This window comes from Silurus aristotelis (genome assembly GCF_946808225.1).
Source record: "Silurus aristotelis genome assembly, chromosome: 11".
NCBI lineage: Eukaryota > Metazoa > Chordata > Actinopteri > Siluriformes > Siluridae > Silurus > Silurus aristotelis.
Window position 1 is genome coordinate 17193457 of NC_139584.1, and position 26120 is coordinate 17219576.

Sequence of the window (26120 nt, forward strand, 5' to 3'; positions counted from 1 at the left end):
ATGGAATATCAATATCTGTACTTGTATCTGTTCTTCAATTAACCATATTTATAACATATGCAACATGCAACACATAAACTCAACATCAGTACCCACTCACAATATATGCTGAACATATATTCTGCTCCTGTCTGTATCTGTATCTATTTAATGTTCAAACTACTTGTATCTGTATTTGAATTTTAAATGCAGTAGTATATGTTGAGGTTTTTATTTATTTGAATTTAAAATTTTCAACCCTACCAGTATGCCCCTGGAGACACTAAAAATAAAACTAGTGATGCAGGAAATATGTCATTTTTGATTAAAAAAAGAAAACAAATCATTGATGCGTTTTCAAAATCAGAGAACTTAGTAAATAATAATAAAAAAACTCTCCAATTTCGTAGGAGGTAAATTTTACAGATGTTTCAGTGATTAAATAGGAAAAAAACAGACACAGATGGATAGTATTAATTAATAGCAATTGATAGACTGCAAGTGAGTACAGAAAATATGCTTGTGAGGGAGCGCTACACAGTACACAGGGAATATATATTATTAGATGTTTCTATATATTTAACAACTATTTGAAATAATGTGAAGTTAAAATATTTAGTCAAAAAAGGTATCTATTAATTTGTATTATGTAATTTATGTTGAATATTTTTACAAAGTTTTTTATGAGAATTAAAAAGTCAGGAAAGGAAGACACGGTATAATTTAAAGTCACACAAATGTAAAAAAAAAAAAAAAGTTTTAATTTAGTTTATTAAAAACACATTTGTGCTGTTTCGTTTGTTCATTATTTACTGTACTGTGTGTGTGTGTGTGTGTGTGTGTGTGTGTGTGTGTGTGTGTGTGTGTGTGTGTGTACGCGCGCACACGCGTGTGTGTGTTTGGGGTTAGGGATCACACCGCAGTGATGAGGATGTGTTGGAAGAGCAGGTGCGGAAACTGGGTGAGGAACTGCACGAAGTGCAAGAACTTTACAAACAGGAACAGGAAAGGGTACGGAGCACTCAGGAAGACATGCTGCAACTCCATAATCAGGTGCATATTAAATACACACACACACACTTACTGACAGTCAAACAGAAACAGAAAGTAAAATAAGGATAGTGTAGTTTAAAATGCCTTATGGCATAAACACATTTAGCCTTATTATTCAGTTGATTGTTATGTTCCAATATGTTCTTGTAGATTGCACTTCTTTCCTTAGAAGTGTGCTCATCAAGGGAAGAAAATGAGAGACTCAGAGCATCAGAGGTTCAAGAGCCAAGTGAACAACTTCAAAATGCCATCCGAGACAGAGATGATGCCATTGTCAAGTAGGCCTTTGTTCCACAGACTTGTTCATATCATAAAGCAAAAATACACAAACCGCTACCCACTTTATCTTTTAGTATTTTTGCAAAATACTAGGAAAGGGAACTATTTAAAAAAAAATAACGCCACAGGTGTTGTGGCAAGTTAGAGCAAGGAATTTATTCCATCATTTATTACTCTGAAAATGTTTTGCTTGTTGTTGAACTGATGTTGAACTGTATGCTGGTGATAAGATAGATGCCACCAAGCAGCAATCAAAACAAGTGTCTGAACGTCTGATTTTTGACTTTGAAATGTAGTAATGTTAAATTAAACATCTCCCCAAATGGAAATACTTTAGTAAAGTGCAGATACACGAAAAAGCTAATTACTTGGTTACTTTCCACCACTGCAAAAATTTTAAATAGTAAAAAAAAAAAATCTAATTTTATATATAATGTAATCACATATTTTAGGGAGCCAAGTCTGAAATACTTGGAATCCTTTTGTTTTATTTAAGAACCTTGTTTCTCTTTTATTTTAGATCATAGGTCATGCAGCCATAAAGCTTTGCAGGTTTTACCCAATATGCAGCTACTTAGTGCCCCAGGGCTTTTTTGCTTACTAGTCAAGTTTACACCATGTATTATTTTCATATTATTTTACATACAGTATGAATTGACTTTACACATGCTGTTTTTTTGGCCTAAAATCTTGGGTAGAGTTTGAATAATGACAGTGGTGCAGAGAAGTTAGTTTGTTAATGTGTAAACAGAATCTGGCTTTATAGTTTACGTTATTGTGGATTTGCTCCTAAAAATACATTGTGCCATGTCTTTCCATAAACTTGTATTTATGACCTAATTTCATAAAGAAAATCATGTTCTTCCATTTGATTAAACTATTTTTTTTAACCTTCTCTATATCTATACTTCAGAAAGAAAGCAGTGGAGATGGAGTTGGCGAAGTGTAAGGTAGACATTATGTCTCTGAACAGCCAGCTTCTTGATGCTATCCAGCAGAAGTTTAATCTGTCCCAGCAGTTAGAAGCATGGCAGGTGGGTCAGGAATACTACAAGCACATATACGCTTTACACACACACAAATCAAGACACGATTTTCACACATATTTTTAAACCTAGTATGTGTTGGTTTATCTTGGAAGTAGAGGACTAAGGTGAGTACAAACATAATGCATAAAGAAATCTGATATATGGCCATATATGAACAAATATTAAATGATAGTAATATATATGAACATTTATGAACATTTTTGTATTTCTTTTGGTTGCTTGAGACATGTATAATAAAGTATATGTACAAATACAATATGTGGAAAACATGTCTAACTTACTATCTAATGTTTCTATACATATGTAATATACAGTGCATCTGGAATGTATTCACAAAATGGATTAATTTCATTTTTTCCTCAAAATTCTACAAACAATAACCCATAAATAACAACGTGGAAGAAGTGTGTTTGAAATCTTTGTAAATTTATTAAAAAAAAAAAAAAAAACATGTACATATGCATTCACAGCCTTTGCTTAATACTTGGATGAATCACAGCATCAAGTTTTTTTCGAGTATAATGCTACAAGCTTTGCACACCTATTTTTGGGCAGTTTTTACCATTGTTCTTTGCAGAACCTCTCAAGCTCCATCAGGTTGGGTAGGGAGTGTTGGTGCACAGACATTTTTAGATCTCTTCAGAGATGTTCAATCGGGTTCAAGTCTGGGCTCTGGCTGGGCCACTCAAGGACATTCACTGAGTTTTCCCATAGCCACTTCCTTGTTATCTTGGGTATGTGCTTAGGGTCATTTTTCTGTTGGAATATGAACCGTCGCCCCAGTCTAAGGCCCAAAGCACTCTGAAACAGGTTTTCATCAAGTATGTCTTTGTACATTGCTGCATTTATCTTTCCCTCAATCCTGACTAGTCTCCTAGGTGTTGCCACTGAAAAACATCCCCACATCATGATGATGCCAGCACCATGCTTCACTGTAGCGATGGTATTGGCTAGGTAATGAGCAGTGCCTGGTTTCCTCCAGACTTGATGCTTGGCATTCAGGCCAGGGAGTTCAATCTTTGTTTCTCATTAGCTTCGAGTCCAGGTGCCTTTTGATAAAAAGTGCAGATGGGCTGTCATGTGCCTTTTGCATTACTTCTGTCTGGTCACTTTACCATATAAGCCTTATTGGTGGAGTGCTGCAGAGATGGTCGTTCTTCTTAAAGATTCTTCTCTCTTCACAGAGAAATGCAGGAGCCCTTTTAGAGTGATCATCAGGTTCTTGGTCACCTCATTTACTAAGGCCCTTATCCCCCGATTGCTCAGTTTGATCGGGCAGCCCGCTCTAGAAATAGAGTCCTGTGGTTATTCCATTTACGGATGATGGAGGCCACTGTGCTCATTGGGACCTTTTTTCTTTACCCTTTCCTAGATCTGTGCCTCGATACAATCCTGTCACAGAGGTCTACAGACAATTCCTTAGACTTCATGGCTTAGTTTGTGTTCTGACATGCACTGTTGTAAAATCATCTCAAGGATAATTAGAGGAAACAAGTTCTGCAAAGAGGAATGGTAGAAACTGCCCAAAAATAGGTGTGCAAAGTATGTAGGATAATACTTGAAAAGACTTGAGGCTGTAATTTGGGCCAAAGATGCTTTATCCAAGTATTAAGCAAAGGCTGTGAATACTTATATACATATTTTTAATTTTATTTTTTATAAATGTTATTATTTTAAGTACTTTTTTTAATGAAGATTTCAAAAAAAATTTGGGGGGTTATTGTTTGTAGAATTTTGAGGGGGAAACATTTTTTTAATCCATTTTAGAATAAGGCTGTAACATAACAAAATGTGGAAAAAGTGAAGCGTTGTAAATATTTTCTGGATGCACTGTACATATACTTCAATACATTGTGTAAAACCATTCATGATACATTGAAATACAACATAATATATGAGATACCTGATGTTGAGTTATGGAATTAGTTACTATGTAAAACTAGTCACATAGATGTTAATGTAGAATTTTCTAATGAAACTTTTCAACATTGATACACTTGTAACTTGAGTGTAATTTGAGAGGTCAGTCTTGTGTTTATCTTAGCCATCTCTGCTGTTGGAATTAAACTAGTCAGGATATATATATATATATATATATATATATATATATATATATATATATATATATATATATATATATATATATATATATAATGCTATGAAATAACTATTATTGTTCCAAATTATAACATGAATGTAATGGATCCTAAACCAACCTAATCAAATTACATTCACTATACCTGATTTGCTGCCATAAGGTGCAAATTTAGCTGTCGCTTAGGTGCCTTACAGTCACAAAAAAAAAAAAAAATGGCAAGTCGGAGGAATACTTCCTGCAATACTGACTCAGCAACAAGGAAGATTTGGATGAAAAAGATTTTACAAGGTAAGATATTTTTCGATATTTCTAAATGATTTACATATCAACTATTTTTATGATTTCATTGATCTTAATTTAATAAATATCTTAGTTTTACCATGACTACAGTTATGGCAAATGAACTATTTCCCGCCTTCTATAACTAATTTTTATAACTAACTAATAACTATAACTAATAACTAATTAACTAATATAACTAATAACTAATAACCATCTTAAAACGTACTTTTTTAGGGTAGCTTTTATGTGACTTCTTTGTTTGTTATTTATTGGGTTTTTATTTTTTGTATGGTTAGTTTTAGTTTTTGCATTATTATGTGTAGCTTTTAATTTTATCTTTTATGTCAAGCGCTTTGAGAAACTCCTTTTAAAGGCGCTATACAAAATAAAGTTTATTATTATTATTATTATTATTATTATTATTATTATTATAACTAACCTTCTTGAACTAATCTGAAGGCCACATGAAGTTTGAAGGTCTGGAGCTATTAACTCTGCAGAAAGTTGGTGAACTCTGTGCACTGTGCATCTTAGCATCCGCTGACTCGCTCTGTGATTTTACGTGGCCTTAAAGTTTATGGCTAAGTTGCTGTCGTTCCCAATCACTTCCACTTTGTTATAATACCACTAACAGTTAACTGAAATATTTAGTAGCGAGTAAATTTATTTATTTATTTGTAAAAGGGGTAATGTCTCTTGTTTTCTCTTTCTTTTTTCCTTTTAGATATGCTAGTTTTGGGAGTGACATTATTCCAACATTTTTGGGACAATCACTCAAATGCAGTGTTTCAAGTCAACAGGAGAAACTGCACATTGATTTCTGTACAATGCAATGATATCACAATGTTGCTTTGAAAATGTAAAAATAATGTTTAATGTTGCAATGTTACAGTTTTGTTACATTATATATACACAATATACTGTATGTGTTTTCCATATATTACTATATATCAGATTTCCATATGGGACTTGGAGTTCTTAGAGAAGCATTGGAGTTCTTAGACCCCCCCCCCACCCACCCCCCCCCCATGTGTTTTCAATAATTATGTATTGTTTTCCCATTTTCTTTGCTCGGCAGCTGTGTGTGTGTGTGTGTGTGTGTGTGTGTGTGTGTGTGTGTGTGTGTGTGTGTGTGTGTGTGTGTGTGTGTGTGTCCCTTCTCCTCTTTATGTAACTCCTAGCTTTCCTTTCTCTCTCTCCTTGTCTGCAGTTTGCCTCCTCAGGGCTGTTCACTGTGTGGCTCTTGTGGTTTCTGATCTAGTGGCCTTTTTCAGCTTCCATACAAAGTCCCTCTCCCTCTGTGGTAGCCCCTTTCTGCCTTAGAGGTGAGCTTTTGTATGCTTCTTGACTCATACAAATACACAAACCCACACTTTATTCTGTGGGAATTTGCCATGGCATGAAGATCCATCTATTCCAAAGAATCTTGCATCTATTTTCAATTAAATTCAATAAATGTTTATTTGTATAGCAAAAATTGACATTGTCTCGAAGCAACTTTCCACAGATAATGTGGTAAGAAAGAATGAATAAGGTTCTTGATAAGTGTAAGTTAGTCCCTAATGAGTGAGCCAGTGGCGACTGTGGCAAGGAAAAACTCCCTGAAGTAGCATATGAAAGAAACCTTGAGAAGAACCAGACTAAAGAGGGAACCATTCTTATCTGGGTGTCATCGAATATCCATTTATTACAGCTAAACGATGTTGAGGTGTGCAGTGATGGTGATCAAATGCAAAATGTAGTCCTGAGTCAGTGTAGCAGACTGTTTAAATTAAGTACAATCCAAATCCTCTGAGTACCTGTTCATACTCCATAATTTCATGGATCCCCAGGCCGTTGATGTGAAAACATCCCCAGCTGCACAGAGTGGCCTCCAATCGAAGGGAACACCATCCAGAGGCAGGACAGGACGAAGCGAGCAGATCCAAGGAGAGGAGAGGAGAGGGGCAGGAACAGTGGTCACTGGTACCCCAGGAGTATGTTTAACTTGACAGAGAGAGAGTGTGAGAAGAAAGAAGGGTAACAGGGAGAGAAAGATATGGATTATTAAGTATCCTTATTGTTGTATAAAAGTTAAGGTTCCGGTGCAGTTTGGGATTCCGGCAAGATTAGTTATGGCAGCATAACTAAAAGGGAGAGCCAGTAGGTAACAAACATGAGGGATCTCTAGGATAAGAGACGGCCCACGACACCACCGTCAACAAACCTGAGTGAACGTGTGAGAGTGAGGGGACGACAGCATATGAATATCCCAGTTCACCAAACACACTATATCCATGATCCCTCCAGATATGCTGCTTTACCGCAGAAAAACCTACTAATAGAAGGTTTAACTAAATAAATATGTTTTCAGCATCGTCCCAAACACTAATTGGAAGGCTGTTTCATAACTGTGGTGCTTTATAAGAGATAGCTTTGCCCTCTACTGTAGTCTTCATTATTTGAGGTATAAACAAATAGCCTGCACCTTTTGATCTAAGTAGGCTTGGGGGATTATAATGGTATAGAAGTTCACTCGGATATACGTCAGAAGAAATATTTTATTATCAATTCGAGATTTAATTGGGAGCCAGTGTAGACTGATGTAAACTCATAAAACAGGGGTGATGTCATATTTTCTATTTCTAGTAAGGACTCTTACTGCTGCATTTTGGACTAACTGAAGCTTATTTATGCACTTACTCAAACAACCAGACAGTAAGGCGTTATAGTAGTCCAATCTAGATGTAACAAAAGCATGAACTAGTTTTTCTGCATCCTGTAACATATCTCTAATATTTAGAAATATATTTCTATGGTGAAAGATGTTATTCTCATGACTAGGGTCAATAATCCCATCAAGGTCTTTGACTGCTGTACACACTGAGATGGAAAGACCATCCAGAGATGCTACATAATCGTAGAAGGAAGTTATCATCTTCCTGTCAGCATCCACTGTGTAATGTCCTTTACACACTCCTCAACATTGTCAAGCTGATCTCTCTCCTCTGGCTTTGCTGAAATATACAACTATTTCTTCCCTCATTCCCTTAGTCTTTTTTTTATACATTTCCAGCCTTCCTTATACTATTCATTTGCATCTCATAAACTTAAGATTATTTCTGTTTTACACACTAATAAACATTTTTAACATGTTTCTCTGTCATTCTTTCACAGGATGATGTGCTCAGATTGTTAGATCAACAGTTGATGGATAAGCATCAGGGAGAATGGAGGGACTCCCGAAACACTTTCTCTGGGGCTAAGTCTAGTACCTATGGCTCCTCTGGAGCCACTTCCAGGCAAGCATCCAGCCTCTCCAATTGTGACAAGCGCCTTTTCTCATTTTTCAAAAAGAACTGAAACTGTTTAGGTGAAAAGAGGGAGAAAGATGGAGAGAGATGCTAAAAATGAAAAGGAAAAGCAATGGCTTACCATTATTGACACAGCCAAAGACTAAGACAGTACAGTTAACAAAAAACCAACAAAATCTTGTTCTCAAATCCTGGAGCTATTTTTGCACTTTACCTGTCCATAGCACGCTCCTTCAGATAATTCTACATCAAGCACAAGAGATCATTAGAAATTCAAGAAACCCATTAAGAGAAAATGTCCTTGGATATGTTACAGTTTCAGGGTGAAATGTGCAGGATTACCACATATAAATCATTCTGAGGCCAACTTATCCTCCATGTGCCTCAGATATTCTCTTCACCCCACTGCCAAAAGGTTTAAATGGAAATATCAGATTTAGCTCTGTCATACTGAAGGTTTCTTTTGGCCTCTATCTCAGGATGAGCTAAACTCTGCAGGGTTCTCATTGATTTGAAGTCAGGCTGCAGGTTTTAGTTTGTGAATTAGATTCAATCACTGCTGCATTTATAAAGGTACTTCAGAGGACTCTTATTTAGTCAGCTCTTCATCAAAATCATGTGATTCAAGAAGTGAGCCATTTCTTGATTAAAATGGAAACATTTGAACATGAATCAGTTCACAGCTCAAAGGAAACCCACCAATCAGCTATAACATTAAAACCAATGACTTCTGAATTGAACATTGATTGTCTTGATATCACAGCACCTATAATTAATACTATTCTGTATTAAGGGGTGGGATATATGGCACAGTAAACTGTCAGTTCTCAATGTTGATGTGTTAAAAGCAGGAGAAATGGGCCAGCTTTAAGACAAAAGTAGTGAACAATTCAACAAATCTCCTTTCAACTGCAGCCACAGCTGCACCACGTGCATCATCTCTAGTAGAAGCATTGATATTAACCTCATAAAATAACCCTGGGTTTTTCCTGCATTTTTCTGAGCACTGAGGTTTATGAAAATGTTCAACAATTGTTTTAAACTGTTTTGGCCGACCTTTTCTAATAAATAAATTCAAATCCCAGCACCACAAAGCTGCCACTACTGGGCCTTTGAGCAAGTCCTTTAACCCTTAACCACTCAGATTATAAATGCAATAAATGTAAACGTAAACAGCATAGGGGCAGACTGGTCAGAAAGCCAACTGTACACCGCAGTACACCACCCTTAGCACTGTGAATGGCATATGCATATTACCTGGGGAAAAGCTGGCACCAGGATGCACTATAGAAAGAAGGTGTGTAAAGGCACCTTTACCCACCTTTTACTGCCTATCCCACCTGGGGATAGGCAGTAAAATACTCTGGGCAGTGTTATGTTTGGAAGCCTTGGGTCCTTGGGTCCTGGCATTCAATCTGATTGAGTATCAATAGGGCATGTTGAACCAAGTCCAATTCATGGAGGCCCCACTGTGCAACATACAGTAGAGAATTTAAAGGATTTGTTCCTAATGCCTTGGTGCCAAGTGCTACCACACCATGTTCAGAGGTCTTGTTGACTATGCCTTGAGAGGTTAGGGCTGTTTTGGCAACACAAGGGGAAAGTTATATAATAATAATGTTATGGCTGATTGGTGTAATGTGTTGACCCAACTGTGCAACTTTAGTTTTTATTACTTTGCACCACTAACTGATAAGATTACAAACTGGTTGACAAAAATGTTAAATATTTTTAACGATTGTCTTCACATGTGTAAGATCTCATACTAGATATGTGTTGCAGGTAATCATAAAACATTTTACTACCCCTGAACTTGAATGTGTGCATGGCACACACAATAGAACAGATTTTAGATGTGTTATGAGCTTGCAATGGATAGTGGAAGTTACACAAATTTGAGTTGTCACTTCTCCATGGGCCTGGGAAAGGCCATGTGGAGGTGAGGAAAGGCTTTTTTGGTGAATTTTGCCAATTAGAGCCCATTTTGAGTTAAGCTATGCAGATGTCTTCTCTTTTTCAGTTAAGTACAGAAATAACCGAAGGTTTAAAGAAACCCAAAGAATGATATTTTATAATATGTTGGAAATCTAAGGAAATAAAATGGAAGAGATATATTTGTAACTGTAAAGTTTTGAATGATAACAGTATTTTATAGAGCAATTTACATTTCTGTTTTTTTCTGAGCATGTAGAAGTTTGTGAGCTGTTTGTGAGTAAATGTTGACACGCTGCAGAGAATTTCCATGTCATGGCATGGAGTGGTGTCTTTACTTTCCTGTCTGCATTCCAGTACTATATTTTTAAGTCAGATTTAGTCTGTTTTTAGAAGCCCCAGGATGGGTCAGGATAACCTGATCAGAACCCTTTGTAATATGATTACATTTAAAAAGAAATGGGGTGGTGAATATGTTAAAAAACAAACAAATTCATAAGTTTTCCACAAAAATACAACTTGGTCTAAAACACAAACGGAACTGGTAAAGTCTGCAAAAACAGTTACTAATGACATCGTAGTCAAGTTGTAAGAAAATAGCACAATAATGTTGCTATCTATCAGCTTGACCAACTCTGACTGTGGTTTTGCAGAACAGGCTGGATTTTTCAGCAGACTTAGCATGCAAATGTGCAGTTTACAAATTGCCAAGAAAATCACTGCCAGTGGCAGAAGCTTTCCAACTTATACCTCTTACACTCACACTTCTCCTTAAGCTGCAAGTCATCACATTTTTGATGACATTGAGTAGGGTATATACAGTAGGATATGTACAGCCACTCAGATATTATCATACTCTAAACAAATATTTTACATTCTTATCAATTAAAAAATAGCTAATAGCATTAAATTGAGAAAATTGTGAATGGTGGATTCTGTTTGTTTGCTATCCAGAAATGTTTTATATGGTATAATGTGCTATATTTTCAGTTGGAATATGAATAGCTGCTAGGCCGAATCCCAAATGGCTACCCACATAAACACAAGTGTCCAAGTACTGGCTTTTTACACACAATGCAACCCATTATGTCCAATCAGGAGTCAATTGTGATTGAACAATAATTTTAAGCTTCCAAAGTTGTAAAACGGATAGTAGTGTGAATGCCTCCATATTTATGTTTTAATTTGTTATTTACTTTACTTTAGTGTTGTCTAAATGTCAAACATTTGACTCTCTTATTTTGCCATTTAAATTGTTTTTTTTAAAAGTCTGCTGTTGAATTCTTTTCATAAATTTGTGTATGTCAAAAGCTTTTCTCACATACCAAATATTCAAACCTAAATCTTTAACAATCATTTAAACAAGTAAATTGTTTAAAGTTTTGTTTCTCTTTGTATAGTCAGTTTTGTATGACTACAATCACGGAAAGACAAAAACTGTAGCCTACAATGTTATACAACAGAATGAAAACAGGTCTTAAGAGAACATATTCTAACTCAAAAGAGTATGACTTTAATAATCAGAAACATTTTGGTGAAAATGTCATGTGGAATGGCGTGACAGAGTCACTTGCAGCACACCTTACATGGCCACATGGCCTTTTACAAAGCAGTCTATTGCAAATATGAGATCTAAACTGAATAACAATTTAAGAAATACAAAACTCGAAAAAACACATTCACGTATCAAATTAAAGAGAACCATAAATCATTTGAACTCTATGACAATCTATATGTAATAAAACACAAAATTCAACTAAATGCAAAAAAAAATTTATTAAAATGCAAAACAATTACTGAAGATCATGTGCACGATTATGTGCTGTGATGTTTGGACACTGCCTGGCCAAAAAAGGTCACTGTTTGGATTTAAATAAACATATGTTTAAGAACCCTTAATAGCATAGAATTTCTATATGAAGACATATTTCTGGTTGTGAGAAATATTTTACATTCTGAATTTACTGGCATGCAGCAAGCAAAGAATACAATGGAAAAAGACCCCTGAAATCACTGTAGTTGAGTTAGAAATGTCCAACACATTATGAAAACTTGGAAGGATTGTGATGAACTGTCAACTTTGTAAAAGAAAATGGTCATAAAAATATTTAATTATTGTGGGAACATCTCCTATTGCATGAAAATGTCACAAACATTTTGACAGAACTCTCCGCTAAATTACAGGATTGGGACTAAACAGCTGTGCAGCCGCAAGAGAGAGACTTGTTAACGAGGCTAACTTGTCATGTGGTCAATTTATGCTAATCCAAAGTACAAGAATCAGTGCACCTGTCATATAGAGTGCCAACTGTACAAGCGCCTAGAGGCAGTGTTGCTATTGCAGGTTGCTTCACTTAGTCAGGTATAGGTTCAGTAATCTAAAGTCGAAACAATGGTCGACCAAATGCCTGAATGCGCTAAGAGGCCAGGTTACCTCCTTACATGAAACAATATTCCAAGACAATGGTAAGATTCATCAAACTTGTGAAAGTGTAGCTTAAAGTCCTGACTAAAGCCTATTGAAAGTCTTTTGGATGTGCCTTTATGAAAGTATTAAAATGGCAAGGGTTTTATGTTTTTGCTACATACTGAAGACATTTGGGTTTGAGATCAAAAGATGAATTAAATTAAAATTTTAACATTAATTTTAAAAATTTCTAGATTACTGTATGGTTAGTTGGGGTTTAATGAAGTTATTGTAAGCAAGGGATATGCAAACATTTTAAGTATATTATCATTTACTATTTATTATTTATATTATTATTTTAAGAGTTAATGTTCCTGTGCCTTAAAATTGAGTGGTCTGACTTCAAAGACAACCAAAGATGATTTTCTAAGTTGTTTAACTAAATACATAAGGAAATGAAAGTTAAAATTTAACATTTTATATATATATATATATAATGTTATTTGTTATTTTGTTGCTATACAATATACAATATTTGTACAATATACGAATTTGTTAATATAATATATGTTTGATCCAAAACTCAAATACCTTTAATATATAGCAATAAAAAAAAACTTGCCATTTTTATACGTTCTGGCAAATTTCAGGCATTTTCAGATATGTTTTCATATAATCTATAAATTCCTTATTTTTCATGCCAGATAATGATATTAAACATCATACAATTTACACAAAACAGACTTCCATAGTATAAAAAGCCTCCAGTAAATGTGTCGTCATATGGAGTTCACTGTGATACAGAGGTGGAAAGTAATGAATCACATCAACTCGTTTTCCTATGCTGTATTTTTTTTTGTGTGTGTACTTTTTATTTTTGTTTTTAAAATCTGCAATTATATTTTTACTTCAGTATGTTTTGTTTGAAATATTGTACGTCACTATGTTTTAAATCATATCCGTTACTGAATAATATGTAAATAAAAATGATGCAAGGGGGAAAAACCATGCCTGGGTGTTCCTTAAATTAAAAACAAGTTTTAGATTTATATCCGCTTATCTTTTTAAAACAACAATAGAATCCCCCAGCCCACTGTTAAAAAATAACTCAGTAAAATGTACTGTGAGCTACTTTTTACTGTGCTTAGGTAGATTTTTAGACCTGTACAAATAAAATTTCCTTCACATTACAGTTCTTTTACTTCAGTAGAATATTTTAATACTTTCCACCTCTGCTGTGATATAAAATGTAAGAACATCTTAAAGTATCATACATATTGTTGAAAATAAAGGAATAACGTTCAAGGCAGTAGTTAATCCACTAAAAATATTTATTGTCATTTTAATTCATAAGGGGGAAGAGATATTGGATATTGTCATTACTCCAGTGTGTGCAGCAAGAAATACACCTAAAAGGGTTTGCCAGAACAAGCACACTCACATGGCTTTGTGCAAATATGGACCTTATATAGAATAAATCTGATCCATAAAACACAAACTATTAAATATTTACATACATGTAATGGCTAAAAAGTCAGACATGTTGCCATGATACCATAACTTGGTTTATTGGGTCTATTTATGGCCCACTGCAAGCCAACCTGCCGTTATTACAGTTATGAGGCTGTGTATTCAGATCTAATTACTGTAGCTGTAAAGTAAGAGGCATTTAGTTCCATTTGTATGCGATTTAAAGACTTCTGTTGCTAATTTTACATTATAAATTAGCTTAATTCTCAAACAGAACAGCAATCAGTTTAAAGGACAATTCTTGATTACATTTCTCCTCAAGTCTTCTGGCAACTATTGCATGATTGTTTCCAATTACCTAGTGGAAACTGTTAGTCTGGTGACACATGTGATCACTGTTAGTGCCTTAAACACCATTACACTTAAAGTAGATTCCAACCTCATTTAAAGGACAATGACAAATAATCGTAAATGCAAGAAAAACACACAGCATCTCACCTTGACATACTGCAGTCAAGGGTAAAGAGTGTTAATTTTTTTTGTGAAAAGGCAAGCTATAACATTGAACATAAAAACAGTGACAAATAAAATGAGTAGTCAGACCTCTATTAATTCAAAACAAATGATTTTCACTTGGCAGTCCTAAGTGCATTAGCATGTAAACGTGGTTTCATGGCAACATTGAAGCATGACAGGAAGTTAAATGTTTTTCTGTAAATAGAAATGCTGGGCACATGGTAGGGTGCGTTGATGTAAGAGATACCAGAATAACATTAGATTTTCTTTTTGGCTTCAGGCAAAAAAACAAAATCAACAACTTTGCACGACCAGTAACACTGAATATACAAGTCAAATTGTTTGTCACTCAATAAAAGTGAAAAATCATGTGTTGGCATCTGTCTACAATTTATGTTCAGAGAAAAGCTGCTTTCTTTCATCACTCTTTCTGGTAAATAAATCTATTCTAACAACAACCACCCCCCCCCCTCCCCCACAAAAAAACAAAAACAAAACAAAAAAATAACAAAAAACACTCCTGAGATGGGGGGGCATGAGACAAACATGGCTTTAACAGTAACTCAATGCATATAAAAGTCTACACATTGCTGTGAGCATGTCAGCTTGCAGGTCCTTCAAGAATGAAGGAGGAACTTTTATTAAATACCACAGCTATTGAATTCCCACTTAAAAATTTCTTAATTCTAATAAAATCTGTACATTTTCTTTAAAAAGTCTTCATAATTTGTATATGTCCAAAAGGGACATGCTTGTTTTTTTTTTTTCATTTCATTATTATATTTATTAAGCTTTGTTTAATGAATGTGATCATAGTCCATTTCTCTATAGGGTTTCTGCAATGAAAGTCGTGGTCAAGCGCGACATCCACTAGCAACACTTTTTCTTTCGTTTGCTGTTCTTGCTGAGCTTAACAACATCATTCTGTTGCTGCTGTTGCTGCTTAGCCACAGATTCCTTCTTTGCCCGTAACACCAGCTCCGTGATACAGTTGAACATCTAGAGACAGAAAGAGCATGTGCACACATTACTAGAGTTCACTCTGCTGCTCAGTCCTCAAAACTCAGTTACACTCATTAACAAAATCGCTTACAATTCATCTTTGTTATAAAATGGTTATGTGGTCTTGTGGTTTGTTACTGGCATAACACTTAGCAAATATATTCTGTCTGAGCATTACTGTGCATTCGATTATCTACACACAATTATGCATTTTCCATGATAACTGCAAAAGCTTAAAAATACAAAAATACAAAAAACAAAAAATACAAAAAAACTTCTTTAGTGAGTTTTAAAATGCATCACAAACCCCAAAGCCAAAGCACTCACCTCCTCAACATTAATGTTCTCTTTTGCACTCGTCTCAAACAGGTGGATGCTCATCTGCTCTGCGAACTTTTGGGCATCATTTGTCTCCACAACTTTAGAGTTCGGGTCATCATTTTTATTACCCACTTAAAGCAAGGAGCAACAAAGGAACATCAGGATGCAAGCTATTGTATTATATTTTGTAATGTATGCTAAAGAGGAACAGCATCTTACCCAGTATTCGACAAACGTCGTCACAATTCTGATTAATTTCATGCAGCCACCGTTTAACATTGACAAAAGATTCAGCACTGGTGACATCATACACCACTATGACACCATGGGTTCCTCTATAGTACCTGTGATGAGTGAGCATAAGAGACAGAAAGAGAGAAAGAAAGAACAGTGTCATGGGGATTAAGAATTGTTCATATTGTACTTTGACCGAGCATTAGGCACCCCACAGACATGTAAATGTACCAACCAGCTTATCAACACTAGTCAATTTCTAAACAATGAAAAACAATTTACTGAAGAATACTTGTTTATAGAACTATTGGGAAAGGGTTTGTCACCATTAGAAGCTTATGTAGTGATTTTATTCAGTTCCTGGAAAAGAATTTACACACATTAAGGCACTAATAAGAACAATCAAAAGGATTCAGTACAGGATATCATGCAGACACACGCATTCCTTTGTTTAAATGCAACAAACTATGTAATTTCACTGTATGCAGATTTACTTTGGCGAAAACAAATTTATAAAATGTACAAATGTTAAACTTTATTTTCCATGTACCGTAATTTCCGGACTATTAAACGCACCCAAATATAAGCCGCACCCACTGAATTTGACAAAGATTTTTATTTTGAACATAAATACGCCGCACCTGTCTATAAGCCGCAGGTGCCTACATTGAAACTAATGAACTTTACACAGACTTTAACGAAAGACAGTGTCTGTTACACGGCTTGTATCTAAACAGTAGCCTACCAAGAAAGTTATTGTTCACTGTCTTCCTCCTTCCTTTCACAACAATTTTTTTCAGGAGTTTATCTTCTGGCATCGTCGTGCGTTTAAAAATCACCATCGGTGAAGCTTTTCTCCCGATGCCGTGCAGCTCAGAACACAGGTGAATGAGTTTTCATGCCTGGTTGTTTTCAGCATGACAAATGATTCGCATTTCCTGTTGCCAGTCCGAGTGAGCGGCAGGTCAAACGTCAGAGGAACATCATCCATATTTATGATGTGGTGCGGCCCAATTCAGTGGGAGCGCATCTGATTTAATATAAAGAGTTTCATTGGTTCACCTGAACCCATACGGCAAATTTCATTGGTCTAATGTTATGGGGTTCAGTTTTTTGGCTTGAAGTTTGTGAAACAGGGAAAAACCCAGGAAAATTCCATAAATTAGCCGCTTCGTTGTTTAAGCCGCGGGGTTCAAAACGTGAGAAAAAAGGAGCGGCTTATAGTCCGGAAAATACGGTAAATCCTTCCTTAGCATAAATAACAGCTTTGACACACACCTGGCATCCAGACAGTAAGTTTCTGTAGATTTTCAAATAAAATAATTTTGCAATCCAGTTAACGCAGAGCAGTTCAAAAGAATTTGGGTCTAGTGACGGCACGCCATTCTATTACAGATAGAATTCAGCCACCTGTTTATTCTCTTAATAATATGTAAAGTCTAGAAATGTGCTTCGAGTCATTGTCTTCTTGTATGGTGATGTTGAATACAATCAGCAGTAATCCAGAGTAAACTGGATGTTGTTGAAATATGAAAGGGTTGCCAGATTGTTTTAGAATTCCTTTCAGCATTTAACTTAAACGTAAGGAGTAGCATATTCTCCAAATATAAGACAAAACTTTTAAAGTGGAACGTGACAGTTACATGTTTCATCCGAAACCTACTGCTCTTGCTTTAAGTGACAGTTTGATGAAAATCAATACCATTATCAATTACCTAATTTGCTCCAGATAATCAAAATAATCAGGCCTGTGTCTCAGAAAGGGAAAAAAAAAAAAAATAATAATAATAATAAACTGCTTTTCCAAACGTTTGACAGGCACTGTAGACAAACACCACACAATCAGCGTAAATAAAAGGCTAAGGTTTGAAAGAAATGTTAATGTTAATGTTTAGAATAAATAATGCTGAATTATTTGTTGAATTTATATCTCTTTATTCATGCTAGTTAGTTGTGGTTACTTTATTTTCGCTTGTAAAAGTGAAAAACCAATACTTAACTCACAGCACAACTTTCAGGATTTCAGATTTGAGAGTACATTACAATCAGATGAATACTGGAGAAATTAAAGTACTTTTAACATGAGGTCATACATTAAGGAATTTAAGTAGGCAAAAACTAGTTACTATAAATGATAGCAACTATAACATATGAGACTGGCTCTCCTTGACATTAACACTTGAAACAAAGAGGGTCAACCAAAGTAAACTGGGACACATCACAAGATATGCACTTGCAAATTGACTTGTAGTGCTTCTTAATTTGAAGGCAGAGTGTGCACACTGTCTTCTCCCAGCTGAGATTAATTAATGAAATTCCTTTTTATTTGTATAGCGCTTTTCACAAAGGACATTGTCTCAAATCAGCTTTATACAGATCGCGATAAAAATAAAAAAAAAGAATAAAAAGGATTGTTCTTTAGAAGTGTAAGTTTGTTCTTATTATCTCTATTGGCAAAGGCTGAGGGGTCTACAATCATCACTGGATAGAATGAGCTCTACTCGCCAGCTAAGACCCGGACAGCTGCATCCTCGACTGGTTCACTGCACTGCTCAAAAACCACTCTGGAAATTCATTCATTCATTCATTCATTCATTCATTTTCTCCCGCTTATCCGTAATTCGGGTCACGGAGGCAGCAGTCTAAGCAGGCCCCCGCCTTCGACTGCTGCCCAATCCTCACAGCACCCTCCCTTACGGTCCCTCCTGCAGGTGGTGAGCCCACGGAAAGGCGGCCCCACGTCACTCCGACGTCACGGACCTTGATATTTCCCTCGTAAGGGACCCCCGGAGCATAGAGGGTTAAGGGCCTTGCTCAAGGGCCCAAGAGTGGCAGCTTGGCGATACCGGGGCTTGAACCCCAGACCTTCCGATCGGCAACCCAGCGCCTTAACCGCTGGAGCCACCACTCCCCCACTCTGGAAATTATTATTTGTAAAAACAGTTTGCCATACCATCCAGAAATGCAGGTTAAAGCTCTATCATGCAAAGAAGAAGCCATATGTGAACATAATCCTGAAACACAAACAATAACTCTGGGCCATAGCTGATTTAAAAATTAATAGGAAACTGTTCTGTGATGAACTGTTCATGATTTTGGAAAATCATGGGTACCATGTCATCCAAGAGGAGAGGAGAGAAGAGAGACCATCCTACTTGTAAATACAGGTTTTGAAGCAACATCTGCTTCCATACTGACGAGGTCTTTTAAGGAGACAATGCGAAACCGCATACGGCATCTATTACAACAGTATAGCTTCATAGTAGAGCAGCCCAGATGCTGAACTGGCCCACCTGTAGTCCAGACTTTTCACCATTTAAAAACTGGCACAGCATTAAACAATAATAAAACAAAGAGCACAGGACTGTTGTACACTATGCTTTATAATAAAAAGAAATCACAAATGCTAAAGCCAAAGCTTAGTGCTGTCTGTTTTAGCTCTGTACTAATGCAATTGTAAATAGTTATAAATTGTTTGCCCAGCAGGGGCCACAAAGCCTTCACGTTTCCCATCACTATGCTAAACAGTGAAGACAATACATCACAAAGTCAACAGTGCCCTGACTAACCTGTAATAGGCTTGTGGCAATAAAATATTTCATTATTTCTTTCTAATTGCATTATATTAATATCACAAATAAGTTAATTTCTAGTTCACTCTCAGAGTGGAAAGCCAGAGTACTGCAAGAAAGGGTTAATGAAAATGTGTGTTTAAGTTACTACAATACAAAATTGCAATTTTCATACCATCCCATAATTAAGTAAAGCAGGCATCTTTTCTATGTGATGTATATTTTGGATACAGTAAAGTGAGAAATGAATATGATCACATTAAACATCACTGTGCTGAATGGCATTACTTACGTGGAAGTGATGGTTCGGAACCGCTCCTGGCCTGCTGTGTCCCAGATCTGTAACTTCACCTTCTCGCCATTGAGCTCTACTGTACGGATCTTGAAGTCAACCCCTATAGTGGTAATATAACTACCTGCGCAACACGAAAGTCAATTATATTTTCCACTGGGGTACAGTTTTCTTATAAAAAAAAGTGTTATTTTTTTTGTCAATTATCATGTTCAAATCAGACCAAAAAAACTTGTCTGGTGGGCATTTTACTGGTCAATCTGAAATAAAAATATATCCACCTCATACATAAAGTATACTGGTACCTGAAAATGTGTTGTCTGCAAAGCGCAGTAGAAGACTGCTCTTCCCCACACCTGTAGCAAAAAAGATGATTAGTTAACTAACTAAGTAAAACAAACAAACATAAGACTTTCTCTGTCTATACTGGCATTCTGAAAAATCAAGCAAGTTTTTTAATTAGTTTTAGTTTTTAAGTTTTTGGTTATTTTAATTATACGGATTTCTCTCTGTAAAACTAATAAATTACTACTAGGTAAGAAACCAGTCCTTAAGAACTAGTGTTAAAATCACTATCAAAAACTCATCAATAGGTTACTTAGCTCTTTTTATTAATTCATTTTTATAAATTTGAGCAAATCAGGAAACATGAAACAAAAGGTTTGGGCAAGATTACAGTGAAACTGAAAACATTACAACCAAATTCAGCAGGATTTCCAGTCTTAAGATGGTTTCATTAGTAATCTCTAGGGTGGGGAAATTATAAAATAAAATTTAAAAAATAGGCCTTCCTTTTTACTCCAACAGGGTAGATACTAGAACAGCCAACATAATTCAGCAAATGTTTAGGAACACAGTTTAGGAACTCAGCTGTTCGAACCTTTTAAAAAACTAACCAATCTAATATAATCTAAAACTAATCTGTCGATGTAGGCTGCATCAAATCTGTCTGTCTTTTCATGTAATCCCAAACAGACTCAATGATGTTGAGATCAGTACTCCTTGTTCTCCTCTACACTGAAGAAAGCTCTTAATGGCATTGGTTGTGTGTTTGGGGTCTTTGTCCTGCTGCAGAAGAAATTTGGGGCCAATCAAACACCTCCCTTATGGTACTGCATGATGGATAAGTGTCTGCCTATATTTCTAAGGATTAAGGACACCATTAATCCTGACTAAATCTCCAACTCCATTTGAAGAAATGCAGCACCAAACTTGCAGGAGGTCCCCATGCTTCACTACCTGCAAACACTTATTACTGTGTCTCTCTCTCTCCAGCTCTTTAGCAAACTACTCGCCTCATGCTACAGCCAAATTCAGATTTTGATCAGTCCAGAGCACCATTTTTCTGCCCCCAGTGTAACCTGGGTTCCACAAGTTTTTTGCTGATGGCACTGCTGGATATCTTCCCCTGTTAAAAGGAACAAAACATGGTGTGTCTTTCATCCACACGAGTTTCCTTGGCCAACCACTGCAACTACCATCCTTGACCTCTGCCTATTTCTTTGTGCTTGCTTCTAAAAAAAAAAAAAAAAAATAGCTTGAAGATCACATCTTGAAACCCCAGTTTGAAACTGTGTTGCCTGGGAGAGACCTTGCTGATGCAGTAGAACTACCTTATATCTTGTTGATGTGCACAGTCTTGCCATGGTGTATAAATCTAAATAGTCTATTGATCCTATAGGGAAATTATTCAGTTTATTGTTAAGTTAATGACTTGTGACATGAACCTCAACCTAACACCGAGTTAGGGTGTCCCTCAACCAGGTTTATGCTACACAGCTGTTTTTTTTTTGTTTCTAAATATGAAATTGATTTTTACCTGCTTTGTATAAATGCTTAAAATCATACACCTGCCTCTGATCCAACACAATTTATGACTTTATGAAAGTGTACAAAAGTAAGATTTTTAATCCGAAGGTGGTCACACCAAATACTGATTATTATTATAACCCCCAATATGGGACATGATACAGAAAATTGCTTAATTAAACATTTATTGAACAACGCAAACCTTCCTAATCAGTGCACTTGTTAGCAGGTTTTGGTCCTCGTGTCTACCTGCAGCCTAAACTACAGCTGACTGAAGACTCGCCAACAATACAGTTTCAAAAACTTGCTCTCAAAAGCATCATCATGTACCAATTAAATAAATGAGGCTAGATTAAAAATGAATGATAAGAACTTAAAGAACAGACCAAGCTGACAGTCGATCTTCTGGGAACGTCAAGCAGTTTTTGAGTGTCAGTCGGCGTTAGTTTTTTCTTCCGCACCGTTTTGTTCGGACGGCATACACTGTTTTTCAACAATTCTGCATGTTGAGCAGCGGTGGCGATCGGCAGCGAGAACTCCAATTAGCTATTTAGTTTAGCGAATTAGCACACTAGAAACAAAACTGAACTGCATGTTGTCATTGTTGCACTTTCTTTGCAACCTATCATACATGATTAAGAAAACTACACGAATCGGTTTAGAGGGTCAGATGCACCTGCCTAATAATCGGCCTAATTTGCAGCACAATCGGATGATGCAGAATAATGAAAAAATGCTTAAAATTCAACTCGATTAATTGGTTGACCTCTATTACTAGCCCAGGTATTGCTATGAGGGACACTGTTCATTAGCTCGAAAACAATCATAAAATTTAGGACAATTACTGGAGACCTGCTGGTTTTCCAATAAATAAAGGCCTGAACTCTATGCATGTAGACTGAAGTTTTTCAAAGCTTCTGTAGTAAGTCAATGAAGCAGCATATTTATTTGAAAAGTAATGATATAATGGCATTGAAAAACCACCAATTACTATTTACACAAAGTTTCTTCTGAGACCAGGCCTCCATCTCATATATAACGAAGAACCATAACATCAGGCCACTTCTATTAAACTGGAGCTCATCTAAGACTTAAATAATAGCATGCATCTGATTGGGAACACTGAGGTCTGTGTATGAGCACAGGAGCGTGTGCAGAGAGGAACTGCTCACTACTATGGACCCAGTCTCTGGATGGATCTGGACCAGTGCCAGCAATATATGAACAACAGACTGCCACAGCCCTACTGTGGCCCAATGTATAAGCCTGATAAATGCACACAAATTGAATGTGCAACAATATAAAGCATTTTTGTGCACTGATGATACATCTGTCACAATTGAGCTTTCTTCAGACTTCAAAGTCATCGCATACCCAAGGAAATCTGCACAACTAGTAACCACAAAAAAAAAACAGCTCGGTTGCTAGGGTTAACAGCCACAGAAAAGAAAACATTAGACATAACTCTTGCTCCACATTCTCAAAGAGGTTAGTTTGCATGTATTGCTTTATAGATATAACTTTCTTTTAAGTTGGTTACACTATAACCAGCAATGATAAAAAACAACATACAAATACAATTATAATAAAAAAATAAGTAAATTCAGAACTAAGTAAACTTCAAGAGTATGCACTGCTTTATATTAAATCGCCATATGCCTTAAATTACGTTTTAAAACTGACCAGTCTTAAAACACTAAACCTTCATGTGACCTCAATTTAATGACAGGAAGGTAGGAAAGTTTATGGATAAAATGTATGACAATAAGCAATAACAAAAAGCATAACATTGATGAGCATAGCCACAGCATGTTACATTAAATCAGCCATAATGTTAACACTTGATTCAAATCAATCATCGTCTATAGCGCCTGTCAAAATGTACAGACCTCAGTGGGTTATATTATGTGGTAAGCGAACAGTCAGCGCTCAATGTTGATATATTGAAAGGGAAACAATTAGCAATTGCCCAGATCTAGAGGATTCTGATAAAGGACAAAATGTGATTGCTAGACGATTGAGTTAGAGTATCTCCATAACAGCGGGTGTTGTGGAGTGTGCCTGTTATGCTGTGGTTAGTACCTACCAATGTGGTCCAACAAAGGAAGAAAACAGCCAATGCAGCACAAACTGTTTAAATAAAAAAAAAAAAAAAAAAGGGTGCATACTGGCTATGATTAAAAAGAATTTTTCAAATCACACACTACATGTTTCCTCTGTATGAGATTGTGTAGATGCAGGAAGGTCAGAGTTCCCATGCTGGATACTGGGCATGTAAGCTTCAAAACTGGACCATGAAGTAATGAAAGGTGGACTGATCGGATAGATCATGTTATCGATAACATGTGGACGGCTAGGTACCTGTGCACGGTTTAAGGATGCACTTTGCAAGTGATATTCTGATCAGTGGTGTTCTGCTGGGAAACACCTTGAGAAGCCCCATGCTCGACAGATCAGAGATGTTTTCTCAGCACAAGGGAAACCCACACCATATTAGGCAGGTATTGTGGTGGTGTTTTTTTTTTTTACCAACACCATAAAAAACTAAGTAGAACTAATAAAACGTGCAATTTTAGGAAGGTCTTTCTAAATGTTCTCTGTTGTAGATTTGAAAATCATGTAACTTATTAACAAAGTTTTTATTTTTAGTTCCATTTAAGACGCGAAACTACGTTTTTCTTATGTATTGCTTCAATGCTCTGCCTGTGATTCTAGTATTCGAACTCCCAAAAGAAACACGCCGATGGTTTTGTTAATTTGCTATTAGAAATCAAATCATATAGGTAAGCGACTATATGAAAGTATACTTCTGAGAGAAAGCTTTAACTAACACATCCGGCCTGGTTAGCCGATTTGCCCAGTCCTGTGGGGGGAAAACTCACTGCTTGCATGAATAAAATATTAAAACAAACATTAATTAAAGAGTATTATTAGTGATCGGATTCCCCGGTTTAATTGTGATCCCCACGTTGCGTTAAATAACCATCAACCATTGAAATGCTCAGGTTAACGAGATCCCGCAGTCAGGCCTACTTCCCGTGGCACATCCCCGAAGTTGCTTACCGCTGTCGCCGATAATGAGCAGTTTGAAGAGGTAATCGTAGTCCCTTGCCATGCCGGTAGTGTCGGCTAAACCCGCCGCGCCTGCGCTGTCGCTTTACGCCTCCTGTCCTGGCTCATGAACCGAATTCACGCTAAATTATATCGACAGACGAATATTAAACCGACCACTCAAAAAATTAAATACCAGGGCTTTTTTTTGTTTCTCGGGGTTTCTCTCGACACGGAAGGCGGAAACTCAATCTTCTTACTTTTCGAAATGAATGCTAAGCTAAATACATGAGCGCGAGCGCCACCCCTCGTCCTGTCGATTGCTTCCCAATTTGTGCCCGTGTGCTTTAAATAATTGACGTTGTGAAAAGTCGACGCGCAAAGCTCAACGCGCATGCGCAATAGTTTGCGCGTTGCACGTAATCTCGCACACACTCGTAAAAACATGGACACTCTCGCGATGTGCAGCGACGCGCGATTTCTGGTGTGAAGAAGTTTAAGCAGGACTAGAATCAGCGCGAGGAGCAACTTCAATCACACACAATCAGTACACAGTATACACACACAAGTAAATCTATTACTATAAAGATAGTTTAAAGATAAATTCTCAGAATACACACTCAGTGAATACCTTTGCAATACTGAAAATAGAGGATAAAATAAATACTGGTTTATCCAATAAGAGAAATCCACTTTTCATCCACATTTTTGTCATTTGATATTTGATAGCTATATAAAGCTAATAATATCCTCTAATAAATTATAATGAATTGATAGACAATATTGCATTTGGGCATATCATGTGAGGAGATGTCATCAATTTCTTCATTGGATTCAGACAGACTTGAGATCTTCCTCAGCAAATACTGTTTCTACGTTTCCTGATCACTTTACATTTGACATTTTATTAGCATGTATAATAATACAAAAACTACTAAACAATTTTCTTCTTCTATAAGATTATAAGAAATCGACTTTGGTATTGGTCATTAATTTGCTTATGTTAATGAAGGATCATTTTTGCTGATGACAAACGCACACACAAAAAAAAAAACTAAAAACGTCCTTAGTTTATATTCTGATCTTGTTGTTATGATTGAATATAAAAAGGGCAAATATATATAGATAAGTATATTAATATCACAAAAAATAACAATCTTTAATGTGTGAATTTATTTCATTTTAATAAAAAAAGAATTTTATGGTCATTAAAAATATAAATAATAATAATAATAATAATAATAATAATAATAATAATGGATTTAAACTCTTCTTTCGTAATGTGGATGGAAAGAGAAATGGTGTAGGGGTGATCCTAAAGGAAGAGTACAGTAAGAGTGTAGTGGAGGTGAAGAGAGTTTCTGATAGGGTGATGAACGTGAAGCTGGAAGTTGAAGGGTTGATGATAAATGTCATCAGTGTCTATGCTCCACAAGTGGGTTGTGAGATGAAGAAGAAGGAAAAATTCTGGAGTGAGTTAG

At 36.1% G+C, this 26120-nt stretch overlaps 2 protein-coding genes across 6 annotated transcripts in view; one reads left to right on the forward strand and one right to left on the reverse strand.

Annotated features, from left to right (window-relative positions):
- The window catches only part of bicdl1 (BICD family like cargo adaptor 1), a 28136-nt gene extending 16910 nt beyond the window's left edge, over positions 1 to 11226 (forward strand). The window contains exons 7-12 of one of the 5 annotated variants that reach the window (XR_014535697.1): positions 889 to 1032; positions 1183 to 1310; positions 2225 to 2345; positions 5951 to 6065; positions 6573 to 6705; positions 7897 to 11226. Coding sequence is in view for 3 of the 5 variants with exons in the window: in XM_083554491.1 (XP_083410617.1) it covers positions 889 to 1032; positions 1183 to 1310; positions 2225 to 2345; positions 6573 to 6716; positions 7897 to 8082 (723 nt within the window). In the remaining 2 variants the exon portion in view is untranslated. Of the gene's footprint in view, positions 1 to 888; positions 1033 to 1182; positions 1311 to 2224; positions 2346 to 5950; positions 6066 to 6572; positions 6717 to 7896 lie in introns of all 5 variants that reach the window. The other 4 variants (XR_014535698.1, XM_083554491.1, XM_083554493.1 and 1 more) reach the window with 4 other exon arrangements.
- Positions 11227 to 13685: 2459 nt separating this feature from the next.
- On the reverse strand, positions 13686 to 25007 carry rab35b (RAB35, member RAS oncogene family b). The gene is made up of 6 exons (XM_083554625.1): positions 24652 to 25007; positions 20085 to 20135; positions 19780 to 19903; positions 15901 to 16025; positions 15688 to 15812; positions 13686 to 15357 (listed from the first exon to the last, which is right to left on the reverse strand). Exons 1-6 carry the CDS (start codon positions 24701 to 24703, stop codon positions 15229 to 15231), a joined length of 606 nt encoding a protein of 201 aa, XP_083410751.1. The 5' UTR covers positions 24704 to 25007; the 3' UTR covers positions 13686 to 15228.
- Between the last annotated feature and the right edge of the window lie 1113 nt (positions 25008 to 26120).

What these genes read in the sequence shown, in the direction of transcription:
- rab35b (XM_083554625.1), bottom strand. Translation starts at nt 24,703, where the DNA reads ATGGCAAGGGACTACGATTACCTCTTCAAACTGCTCATTATCGGCGAC. An exon ending in GCTCATTATCGGCGACAGCG is followed by an intron (nt 20,136 to 24,651) that starts GTAAGCAACTTC and finishes TTTTTGCTACAG; the next exon opens with GTGTGGGGAAGAGCAGTCTT. An exon ending in TTCCGAACCATCACTTCCAC is followed by an intron (nt 16,026 to 19,779) that starts GTAAGTAATGCC and finishes CACTCATCACAG; the next exon opens with GTACTATAGAGGAACCCATG.